At 40.4% G+C, this 12774-nt stretch overlaps 1 protein-coding gene across 1 annotated transcript in view; it reads right to left on the reverse strand.

Annotated features, from left to right (window-relative positions):
- Tnks (tankyrase) overlaps positions 1-12774 on the reverse strand; it is a 149997-nt gene that overhangs the window by 23421 nt on the left and 113802 nt on the right. The window contains exons 12-17 of the mRNA XM_036209298.1: positions 11375-11546; positions 8177-8256; positions 6691-6836; positions 3927-4092; positions 2343-2562; positions 1816-1925 (exon numbers count right to left, since the gene is read on the reverse strand). Coding sequence (XP_036065191.1) covers positions 1816-1925; positions 2343-2562; positions 3927-4092; positions 6691-6836; positions 8177-8256; positions 11375-11546 — 894 coding nt within the window. The remainder of the gene's footprint in view (positions 1-1815; positions 1926-2342; positions 2563-3926; positions 4093-6690; positions 6837-8176; positions 8257-11374; positions 11547-12774) is intronic.

Below are 12774 nucleotides of genomic sequence, written 5' to 3' on the forward strand. Positions count from 1 at the left end.
AAACCCCAGTTGTCTTCCTTATTCAAAGGATGTATTGGAAAAGCCCTTCTGTTCAGTCAATCCAAAAACATGGGATCACTTAAAACCATTCCTCAAATCATCTAGGTTACTTAAACTTTGCTTCCTGTATTTTATTAAAAGAGTAATGCAATTTGGCAGACTAATTTGCACAGACTTCCAAAATTATATAGTCCAAGAAAAGTTACAGTTTGTGTGTATGTGGGTATATAAATGAGCTGTTTATTCAGTATGTATTGTTAAACATTCTTTCTATTGAATTTACAGTGTGTGTTTAGTGAAACAATTACATGCTTGCTAAATTGGCTGGCAAATGTCTAAAAGACCAAGAAGAGGAAGGAGTAAAAGACCCAAGTAGAGTCAAAACAATTCCTAGGCTTTCAGTTCCTCTTAGGTAACTATACCACCGGGGCAAAGAACAGTAACTACATGCACAAGGAAGCTCCGGTCTCCGTTAACAGCAAAGGACAGAGAGAGTCTAGCCGAGGGGCTGACTGCAAAGCCAGTTTAATGGGGCCTCAGCACTGAGCTGCATCCCGAAATGCTGCACGTGGCAACCACGGCATAAAGATGGGGCACCCGATTTTAAAAAGATGGAGCTAAAAGAGAAATGTGGGCTACGCTAAAACCTTTATTGTATGTGGTCTCCACAACAATCATGGCATGAGCCTTCCAATAGCATCCATTTTAGAGAAAACACTGCAGAATGAGAAAGTGGAGGAAGAAAGCCATCCTGTCAAATAATTTACACATAAAATCACATGCTTTGGGTAAAGAATAAATACCAATCTTTTATATTTAGTAATAGCACAGAAAAGAACTGCCCTTTATGCATAAGTTAAGAAATAATACCTAACACATTATAATATAAAGGATACTGAGCAGAATAAGGCACACTATCATAAGCAAAAATTCTCATGAAACTTGTAACTCTGTAGATCAGGCTGGCCTTGAACTCACAGAGATCTGCCTGCCTCTGCCTCCTGAGTGCTGGGATTAAAGATGTGTATCACCACTGCCCAGCCTTCTTTTAAGTTTCTTAAACAAATGTTTGTTTCTCCATTAGAAAAAAACTAAGATGGCTTTTTAAAAAATGCAGATCTGAAGAGAAGACAGAGCTCCAAGTACAATAATTCCTAAAATCTACCTGAGGTGGAGGTTAAGATTTATACATGACCCGTCATACACCAATGATGGGTGATGTTTTGTATTCTGTGAATATGTTGCTCTGAGTGGTTGATAAATAAAGCTGTTTGGCAATGGTGAGGCAGAATAAGGTTAGGCAGGACATTCCAACTAGAGAGAGAAAGGCAGAGAGAGGAGACACTGCTAGCTGCCACCAGGAGAAGCAAGATGTAAAGTACCGGTAAGCCACAAGTCATGCGGCAAAGTATACATTTATAGAAATGAGTTAATTTAAGATATAAGAGCTAGCTATCAAGAAGCCTTCCATGGTCATAGTTTAAAATTAATATAAGCCTCTGTTGTGTTTACTTGGGTCTGAGTGGCTGAGGGACCAGTGGGTGAGAGAGATTTGTCCTGACCATGGGCCAGGCGGGACACAGGAAAACTTTCAGCTACACACCAATTACTGTGTTAGATAATGTGCAAAGAGACAGGAAGTATGGCTGTTCATCAAAAAGTAGTCACATGGGAGGTGTGACAACACTTGTACAGATGGTTAAAATGCACTCAACTATGCTGTTGGTTAGAAATCTGTTCCTAACATGTAGTATATGGTTAGTAAACTATTACATGCCAGGGAAGGTTTCCAGATGTTCACTGTAACATGCTCACCCCATAAGATGCTGCATTGTGAAGTGGAATTAAACCTCCTTTGTCCTGGGCATTGACATCAGCTCCATGCTCTAGAAGGTATTCAGCTACTTCCAGGTTATTGTAGCCTGCTATTAGAGTAAAAAGAGACATGTCAGGTCAAGAGAAATAAACACAGCTCACACACATCTATAGATAAAGACCAGAAAAATTTAAAATTTTATTTTTTTTCTTCAAAAGCTAATACTATCTTCACATAATTGAGTCTTTACTAAAGTGTACAATACATGTCAGTCTCTTTCACAGACACTGCAGGCATCAAGCATGAGTTTGGAGGTCTTAGGACAATCTGCAGGAGTTGATTCTCTCTCTCTGTTGGCCATGTGAGTTTTGGGAATTGAACTTGGGCTGTGAAGCTTGGTGGCAAACACCTTTAACTGTTGGGCTATTTCACCAACCCTCTTCCACCTTGCAAACCTAGCACAAAGTTTGGTAGTGTTTAACAGAATATGAAAAAGGACAACGGAATGACGCACAGTGACACTTACCTGCCAGATGCAGAGGAGTCGAGTTTCTGCCCTGGGTGTCTCTGCAGTTGATATTCTCTGGAGTACAAAGCTTCTGCACTCTGGCCAGGCAGCCCTTCTTGGCAGCATCCAGAAGGGCAGCATCCCCCCTCAGTAGGTCCTGAATATCCGTGTCTCCTTCTTTGACCAGATCTAGGGGTGTATTTCCATCTCTGTTCTTCTTGGTTGGATCTGCTCCATGCTGGAAGACAGAACCCGCACGGTGCCTGTGTGTATGCGCGGGCAGGTAGCACATCCATCATTGACTCAGTTTGCTGTCTACACCTTCACTTGTCTGGAGAGAATCTATTCTACAGGCACTTTGAAAACAGGAGTCTGAATTCTCCTTTATTTTGTAACTACTTAGAAAAATGATCCAAGATCTTACTAATTAAAGCCTCAGGGTCAATGGTGACAGTGTGCTGGGAGGACACTGAGCATCTTTTGTGACAAACTTCTCCTGAGACTTGAAGTTACTTTTAAAAATGCTTTTATTTTTTATAACGGTTTAGATGTTAATTTTGGCCAGACTTCAGTCGCAACACATAGACACACACACACACACACACACACACACACACACAGGCCCCACACTCGGTAGGCAAGAACTCCACCACTGAATTCAACTCAAATTGCACAAAGATATTTAGGCAGCATCATGAGAAGGAAAAGAGGAATACACACAGGTAGAAAAAAAATACTGAATTCTAAATGGCATCAGTTAAAAAATGTATTTCATGATGTATAAATATGCTTAAAAAAACTGCCATAGTTTAAAATTATCTATACCTGGAGGCCAAGAATACTATAGACCTGATATAGACAGCTGTTGACCTGTTATGGAAATTAAGAATAATCTAAGCTAGCCAGGTATGGTAGCTCACACCTTTAAGCCCAGCATTTGGGTGGCAGAGGCAGGCAGATCTCTGTGACTTCCAGGCCAGCCTGGTTTACAGAGTGAGACTTCACCTTAAACCAACCAACCAACCAACTAAAAAACCAACCAACCAACCCACCCACCCACCCCAATATTCAAGTCAGATAATGAATTAATAATGACCTATAGGTGATTTGTTTAAAGTAACTAGTAGTAGTATTTGCCATACATATTCATGGTATTATGATATCAAATAAAAATATAGAGTACTTATAAGAGCAATTTTTCTCTGGCGAAGATGAAAAACCACCCAGATGTCTTGTAAGACATACATGTGTATGTGATATTTAGTAAGGATGAGTTAACAGTATCATTAGCTATGACGGTAGCAATAGTAACTGTATCACAAACAGCAACACGAGGAAAGGGTCCCTCAGGCCATTTTTTCTAATAATGATACTATATTAAACAAGTCATGTAAATTAAATCAACTCTCCCCAAACCTTAATGAAATGACCTCCATTGAATCTACTCAGGAAGACCTGTCAGACTCTAGTCAAAGCTATGTAAGTGAGTACCATGACATCACCTGGAAATGTATGGTCTTCTCAGCACTTGCTTTCAATAGATCACAATACTCTAATTTCAAGCAATAACTAAACCCAGGCAGCTGCTTCAGATCTACATACTTTTAGAAGGAGCTTGCAGATTTCATACTTTCCCTTGGCTGCTGCTTCATGGAGAGGGGTAAATTTCCACAAGTCTGCCACATTGACAGAAGCCCCATGCCTCACCAGGAGCTCAGCTACCTCATAGTGTCCATAGGAGCAGGCATTATGAAGGGGAACCAAGCCACTAAACAAAAGAAAAGAAGAGTCACAAAACAGATCAGATCTTCCAGCTAAAATAACTCTTTTAATAACATGCTCTTTTGCTGGACAGGGTGGTACATGCCTATAATCTTAGTACTTGGGAGGCAAAGGCAGTTCAAGGTCATCCTCAGCTACAGAGAGATTTCAACCTAGCACAAGCTACATGAGACTGCCACAAATCCTCCTCACACCTTTCTATGGAATTGGGTATATTGAACATCCACTCAAATAGAAATACTTCCTCTTTGGTCTCTAAGATACGGGCTCCCATTTCTAGGCAAGGACTAACAATGTTTATTATTTACTGTGGTGGGTATGTGTGTCATGGCACATGTGGAGGTTAGAGGACAACCTTGAGTCAAGCTTTCTCTCTTCCCCTTTATGCATGTTCTAGGCTTTGAACTCAGTCCAGCAGGCTTGCACAGACAGGTGTCTTTACCTGCTAAGCTACCTCACCAATTCAAATATAATAATTAAAAAAATTCAAGGTTGAGGATTTAGCTCAGTGGTAGAGCATTTGCCGAGCAAGCACAAGGCCCTGGGTTCGATCCTCAGCTCAAAAAAAAAAAAAAAAAAAAAAATCAAATATAGTCTTCTTATATCACAGGAATTGTTAGTATTGAATACATGTAGATATATGTACTCAGAGAATAAAATACAACCACAATACTCTTTTTTGGTAGTGTTGGGATTAAAACCCAGGGTTTCATGCATGCCAGGGGTACTCTACCACTGACTACACACCCAACCTTTTCTATGTTAAGACAGGTATTATTGAACTCATTCTATAAACCAAGCAAGCACTGAGTTCAAATCCCACTGTCTCCCAAGCGGCTGGGACCCCAAGCCTGCTTACAATCTGAGCAATGCAAAGCTCTGCATACTACAAAGTACTAGCACAGGTCCTAACCAATCTGTTTTATCATCTCTCAGATTTTCTCCAATTTGGATTTTACTAATGAAAATTCCTGGCTTACTTATATGATACACAATACACAAGAATGTAATATGTATTACATAAAATATATAAGACATTCTACTTATTTAGTTGGCAAGTTTCACCATTTGTTTTAGTTATTTTTAAATTCATAATGATTCAATAGTAGTTTCTCTGTACAATTTAAATGTTGAGGTAGCAAGCAATGAAAACTCTAAGTGATTTCAGAAGGGAATCCACACTGGGCGTGGTGTGCACGCCTTAGTCCCAGCACTTAGGAGGCAGAGGCGGTAGAGCTCTGTGAGTTTGTGGTCATCCTGGTCTACACATAGCAAGTTTCAGGACAGCCACACTACAGAGAGAGACCTTTGTCTCAAATAAGCCAAACTCTACCCCTTCTCCACCTAAAAAAGAAGAGAATTCACCAAGGGAAATAAAGGCTCTCCATTATAAATTCTACTTGGCTAAGAGAACCTAGCGCCCTCCTCTTCTGAGGTAACTCTTGTAGATGACTATGTTTTCACAGAAACAGGCAACATTCTAGAAAGTAACCTAAAAAGACACCCTCTCAGTCATGCACCGAAGGGTCAGCTGAGGTTGACGTAGACACAGTAAAAACAAGATACCCAGTGCCATTCCAGCTAGAAATGGGTGTCATCTAAGGATGGTTTTAGGATAAAATATGCTGGCACTAAAATGAGTTACAGAAGCAAACACTGGCTGCTCTCCAATGTACTAACAGTATTTTGAAACAACTAGTGATGCTGTTCTCACACTGTCACGTATGGTGCACTACTTCTGAAAGATAAACACACAATGGTTACCCGAAGCCTAAGCCATGAAACTTCAGTGTTAGCTCTATGCTAAGCAAGTGCATGAACAGGGCTGGCTTAGCTGAGCAGGTGCAAAATTAACTCAGAATATGGAAATTATTTTGGCAAAAATATTCTTCTTATATTTCTAAGCAGCTGCTTTAAAAGTTTTACCTGGTTTGTCACATAGTTCATCTAATATAAAAATATAGACAATTTAAACTAGTAGAAGCAGAATTATATTTCTATTAATACTGGTGATTCTGGGATGGACTGAATTCTTTTTAGAAGAAATCATCTACTTTAATAGGAAAAAATATAATGACAGGATGAATGTAAATTACAAATTCCATACAAACATTCATAATTGAAATAAAATCCTACACATAGGCATGCAAAGGATGCACCAAGTCAGAAGACATCCCACATCTCCTCCTGGGTGAGACCTATCTACTGCACAGTGCAAATGCTGAGGTGCTGAGTGATGAGTGACTCACAATTGGTGTACACACCAAAGAAACAGCTGGAGAATTCCAGGCATACTGCTCAGTTTACATCTCTAGGGGGTGGGGTGAGAGAACCTTCACTTTTATACTATATGTTTGTTTAAGTTATGATTAAATGAAACATGTATATTGTTTTAGTGGGAAAGCACCTACAACATCAAAACACACGATGTTTACAAAAGGAGTACCTGTCATTTGTAAACTTCCTTGTACTAAAGAAAGCAGTTAAGTTCTACAGATAAAAATTACATAACTTTATACCAAATATAACTAAACAGGCTAAGTGTGAGAAGAATGAGCTCAAAGATGTGGACTTGAACACATACCCTTTGTCTTTGGCATGGACATCAGCTCCGTGATGGAGAAGGTACTCCACAACAGACACACGGTTGTAGCCTGCAGCGAAGTGCAGGGGTGTCGAATGCCGACCCTCCAGATCTCTGCAATTCACATTCTGCGGGCTACAGAGTTGCTTTTGTGGTGTATGCAGATACAGAGAGAGACACAACACCATTATCAATCATTCACAGATTTTGCATTTTAGATCACTATAATTGTATGGTAAATATTCTCCAGATGAGATCATTAAAATGTTAAAAATTAGCACCATAGCCAGACATGGTGAGGCACCCCTAAAATCCCAGAGCTGGGGAGGGTCACATACTATTTCAAAAAAACCCAAAGAGAATTGTTGTACAGTGACCACAAATACTTTCAGTATACATACAGAGGAATTTAATCGTTGTCAGCATGCCCTAGCCCAATCTCTAATCCATCAGAAACCTCCTGTCTCATCTGTGTCCACCCCCTTCCCAAGACTACTCATCACACATGAATTCCTATGGTACACTTAGCTGCTCTTTGTTCAAGTCGACTTGAGTTGACTCCAAGGAACTAAGGAAACTAGAGAGTTCCTGTCTCCTGGAATGTGGGTCAAGAGAAACTTGCTTTTTAGTACTCACAAAGCTCGTGATTCTACCCATTTCTTGCTGAATGTCAAAGCAATTGTATATGCTGTTTTTCAAATTTTAACATACTTTAGACAATGAACAGCCCTTTTCTCCACTTCTCCCTTTAATTCTCTCTTCTAGAGAATTCACCCTCCCCTGGAGGTGGTGGGGAGGGGAGGAGAGGTAGAATATCACTCTCATAGTGCAGGCTATCCCAGAACTCACAGTAATGCTCCTGCCTCAGCTTTCCAGGGGGATGAAAGGCATGAGTTATCACACCCAGCTAACTTCAAATACTTTATTAGTCTTTTGAGAAAGAAATATACTAGACTGAATTCTCAATTTGTATGTCTTCTTTGGACACTTACATTCCACTATCAAAAATAATATTTCCCTTTATTGTGAATGCACTGTTTAGGAACTTGAAAGCACATATCGCCTACATACAAACAGATGAAATTAAAATTTGTATTCTGGGCCAGCAAAATGGCTCATGGGGTAGAGGCACTTGGTACTAATTCCCAGGTTCCCCATGGTAGAAGGAGAAAACTAACTCTAGAAACCTGTTCCTTCCACACATGCCCACGGCACATGTGCACACAGGCACATACACACACACAAATTAGGATATTTATTACAGTTGATGTAATACAAGTGTGTGCATGTATATCTTATTTTTTTATGGTTTAGGTGCTGCTATAAGGCACAAACTGGGAAAATCTTAGTAGCAGAGACTCTCCTGTTTGTGGATACACTGTCAATTGTTTGTAAATCGTAAGAAACCGTCTGGTTTTGAGTAGTAGCTGTGTCAAATGACCTGGGTGGCAAGACTCCAAGAGGAAGAGCCAAGGTGCCATTTTACCTTCACGGTCTCCAGGTCCCCAGCTTTTGATGCCTCCAGCAGTCGGTAGTCCACGTCAGAAGTGCGCATAGGGGTGCTCTCTGTGTCCGAGAAAGCAAAGATTGTGTTGGCTTTTGGGGTACTGTAGGCAGTTACAGAATGAGATTGTTTGGTGAGGGAAGAGAGATTAAAGCTGGACATGTCTGTAATATAATGGTTACTCTCAAAGTCTTACTCAGATGAGTGCCTTTTACCTCAATTTACACCTTCCCAGAGTCAAATTTCAGTAATTCTAACACGGAACACTTTGGTTTTTGTTTGTTTGTTTTTCAAGACAGGGCTTCTCTGTGTAGCTTTGGTGCCTGGCCTGGATCTCACTCTGTAGCCCAGGCTGGCCTCGAACTCACAGAGATCTGCCTGGCTCTGCCTCCCGAGTGCTGGATTAAAGGTGTGGGCCATCACCACCTGGCAGGGAACACTTTTATGCTCCACCACTCTAGTCATCAAATGTTCTGGGTAAAGACTATGTCCATCATGGGCTCTGAGAGTGATCTCAGGTGGTCAGCCTTGCTTAGCAAGCACCTTTAACCACTGAGCCATCTAGCCAGCACAATACCTTAGCTTCTGCATTTCAAGAGTGAGCCTGCTTGTCCTCAAAGTCTCTTTCCGGCTTCAGATTACATTATATTATGAACAGACACCGAGTTCAAGGTCCAAGGGGGGAAGATCAAGAGATGCTAGAAATGGCTTTAGAGTTTAGAAGAAACACTCCAGGTTTTCTGTAGTGCTTTGTTCAGAAGGGGGACTTTTATAGAGAAGTTTAAGAATTCTTCAATAGAAGACAAACTATTTGATCATATTAATAATACTCAGCAGATAAAATATCAAGACTACAGAGGAAAAAAGAACATCTCAAACAATGAAGTACATTTTAAAGAATGTATTCTATTGCATTTGTTAATCTGTGGAGTGGCTAAGTACTAGACCTGGATCCTTGCTCCCATTATATTTCCTTTTCACAAACACAACAACTCAAAAAGTATTTGCCAAGTTGATTTTGGGTGACTTCAATGTGTCGAACCTAATTCTCAGCTGCCTGTATTCGCCTCCTTCCTGGACCCCAGTCTCCATCCTAACAGTGCATGTATACTACTGCACTTAGAGGTGAGCGAGGCAGATCTGCAACACTCCACCATGTCTCCATGAGAGTGATTCCAGCCACAGAAGACTCAGCGAAACAGCCTTTGTGTCTTTAGGTTATTCATCACAGCATGCTGATGGGAATGACCAGGGAAGTGTCATTTTTCTAGTCAAGCAAACTATCCCATGCACATACTGGAATACTCAGAGAATGACAGAAAGGCCCGAGAGTGAAGGCTGAACATGCTGACTTACTCCAACAGTGACTGCAGCTCCGCATCTGCATCAATCTAAAACACTAAGTCCTGAACAGGCTTGTTTCAGGGCTTGGGAGGCAAATCCTAGCTACTGAAGTAGATAAGGCATGAATATTTCAAATCCAAGGCCTGTCTACGTTACAGAGTGAGTTCAAGACTTGCATAGGCAACTTAGTTAGACTGTGTCTTAAGATTGAAAAGCAGTAAGAGATCTGGGAATGTAGAAATATCAGTATAAAAGAACCCTCAGTATTCTCTTCCAAGAATGAAGTAATTCTGATTAAAAGACTCTATTTCAGACAGCTCTATTATTTGCATTATCTTTCTTGATCATGGCAAACTGAGTCCTACCATTTCCTAAATTAAGCATTTAGTTAATTATGTGTATCACAAATCAATTTTAGTGTAGAATTATAAAAGTAACTGAAACTTTTTATTTATGATTCCATATTCAATTTCATTTCCCCCAGAAGTCATATATTTGAAATGCATTTACTTAAAAGGCATTTTAAAGGCATTATATGGATCCAATTTGCTGGATTTATTTGATGCTTCATCTCCATTCTGTTAACCACTGTTAAAATTTATGTACAGTACTGTGAGAAATTGATGCAGTAGCTGTATGTCTGTTTACTTATAGTTATAACTCACAGAAAGTAAAATTCAGTAGTGAATGATTCCCAGTAAAAAGCACAAAAGAATATTTCATAAAAACCCAATTTATAAAATGATAACAACTTCCTAGTGGGGGAATAATATCTTATCTCCCTGCAGCAGATACAAGGCAGGTGTGTAATATTCAAGATTAAACCCCTATCCATATTCTGGTGGTGAGGACTGGTGGAAAGGGCAGTAAACATGGAAGACAAGAAACTGTATTGAACCTTTAGCATCTAGTTCCTAAGTTTTCAGTAGGCTGTCACTTCTAATTCTGGGAGCGAGGAAGCAGGTGCCTAGCTAGCTTCCTATCGGTTTTATGCATGCTCTGTCTACAAATCTAAAAACTGAAGCAGCATGATTGGCATGTAAGAATGAACTGCAGAGGGAGGGAGAGCCTTACAGAGTTTTCAAGGTTGCAAAATCAGTTCTTGAGATTGTTTCCCTCACACAGCATTAACACATCCACCACCTACCACCATGTCCCTGAGCGACTCTGTGCTTCTCAACTGGCCTGTATTTCTTAGAAGGTCTTAAAAACATTTGTGGGGTCAATTCTGGTCCTCGAACATTGTCACAGCCAAGCTGTTATGTAATAAATATTCCTAAGTTTTCAGTCGGCTGTCACTTCTAATTCTGGGAGTTCGGAAGCCGGTGCCTATTTTCCCATCAGTTTTATACATTCTCTGTCAACAAACTAAGTATCTCACACCATAGTGTTCGTTCATTGTGACATTCACCAAAAGCTGATAATTACATTTAATCCATGAAAATTCGGTATGATTTCAGAATAGCTAATGACAAGTAGGTCAGACTACTTACTATACATACAAGAACAACTAAAAGTCATTACTATGGAAATTTAACTTATTCCCTTCATTTGGTAGATTTTATAGCTACCATAATTCTAGCTTGCACCAGATTTTCAATTCTAAACCAACCAACCCCAAAATGGTGTAGATCTTCTCCTGACACCTCATCCTACCGAAAAACATCATAGAAAAGAATATGGGATAAACCAAAAACAAAACACCCAAAAAACCGTAAGCAAGGATAGGTGTGGCAAACAAGCGCTCAGGTCAGGTCAGGTCAGCTGAGGTCGGGCGGCACCAGCCTGGTTGAGCAGGAGAGGGAAGGGAAAGTGGAGGCCGCCGATGGAACTCACCGCTCAGAATCTGCTGTACTGCTTCATTGCCCATCTGAGCTGCTGTGAAGCCTTGCAGGGAGATGATGGACGGGTCAGAGCCATAACTCAGCAGAAGACGGCAAGTCTGCAGATGGCCTGCTAAGGCAGCTCTGTGCAAAGCAGTCTGCCCAAGACTGTCCAGTGCATTCATCTGAAAAATCATTGGGTGGCACGAGAAGTCAGGCATTCTTTCCCACTGTAGCAAATCCATTCTTAGGATAAAAGCCAACAGTGAAACTTTTTGGGAAAATGGCATTAACTGCTTACCAGTACTACATAAATAGCTTCATCTTAGTGGCCTGAGTGTGGGGAAAAAACTAAGACCACAGGATACCCCTGACTTCCCTGACATCTTCTCGCCACACTCCACTCGGAAGGAAGGATGGGAGGTCTTGGAGGGCAGGGACTCTCACCTGGTGCTCACTGCTGGCCACACTGGAGACACCCTCCAAACATCTCAGAATGAACAGCGTGATCACACTCAGGGTACCAAGACAACAGACTACTATGCAAAGACTGGTAACTTAGTTTATTACACTTCTTTTTCATTAGGAGTGCCTTATACTCTGGTTGAGTATCCCTTACCAGAGGTGTTTCCAATTTCAAATTCTTTTGTGTTTGAGGGTATCTGTACATACATAATGAGATATCTTGGAAACAGAATCCACATCTAAATACAAACTTAATTTGTTTCACATGTACTTTGTACACATAAGCTGTGTGCCTGTGTTGTGATTGTGGTGTATTTCATGAGGTCAAGTGTGAAATTTTCCATTATATGTTGATAATTCAAAAATGTTTATTTTGGAGCATTTCAGATTTCCTATTTTCAGGTCATGGATGTTCATCCTGCAACAGCTACCTTAATTAAAAATACATTTGACTGGAAATTGCCTTGAGGACTAGATGTTCCATTTTCAAACCTTTAAGAGTATATACAGGAAACAGTAATTTAGTTACGTTGAGTAAATGTTCAGTTTTTCGGTTATGTTCATAATTTGGTCATATCTAACTAGTATAGCATTTCAGAATGTTCCAGTAGACACCTGTTACTCCAGTTAGATCAACTGTACAGCTGCTTTCAGAGATCACCTTCTCCAAGTCCTCCGTCATCCCTTGAGGCCTCAGCAACTAACCCCCTTTCTGAACATCTGTGCTGACTTGGCACTTAGAAAGTATACCGCTGGGGCCACTTTTCATCCAGTTTAATTAATGCTGTTGAAAACATGGACGATCTTCTTGAAAGGCCTTAATGAGGGAATAACAGTAAAGTCTCAGATTTATGCTGGTTGTTCAAAACATTTCTGCACCTCCCACACCAGTAAGGTTAGTAGTGTTTAAGAGAACTGGTCTATTTCCAGTCCTTCATCATTACTGGT

Source organism: Onychomys torridus, chromosome 17, assembly GCF_903995425.1.
Source record: "Onychomys torridus chromosome 17, mOncTor1.1, whole genome shotgun sequence".
Lineage (NCBI taxonomy): Eukaryota > Metazoa > Chordata > Mammalia > Rodentia > Cricetidae > Onychomys > Onychomys torridus.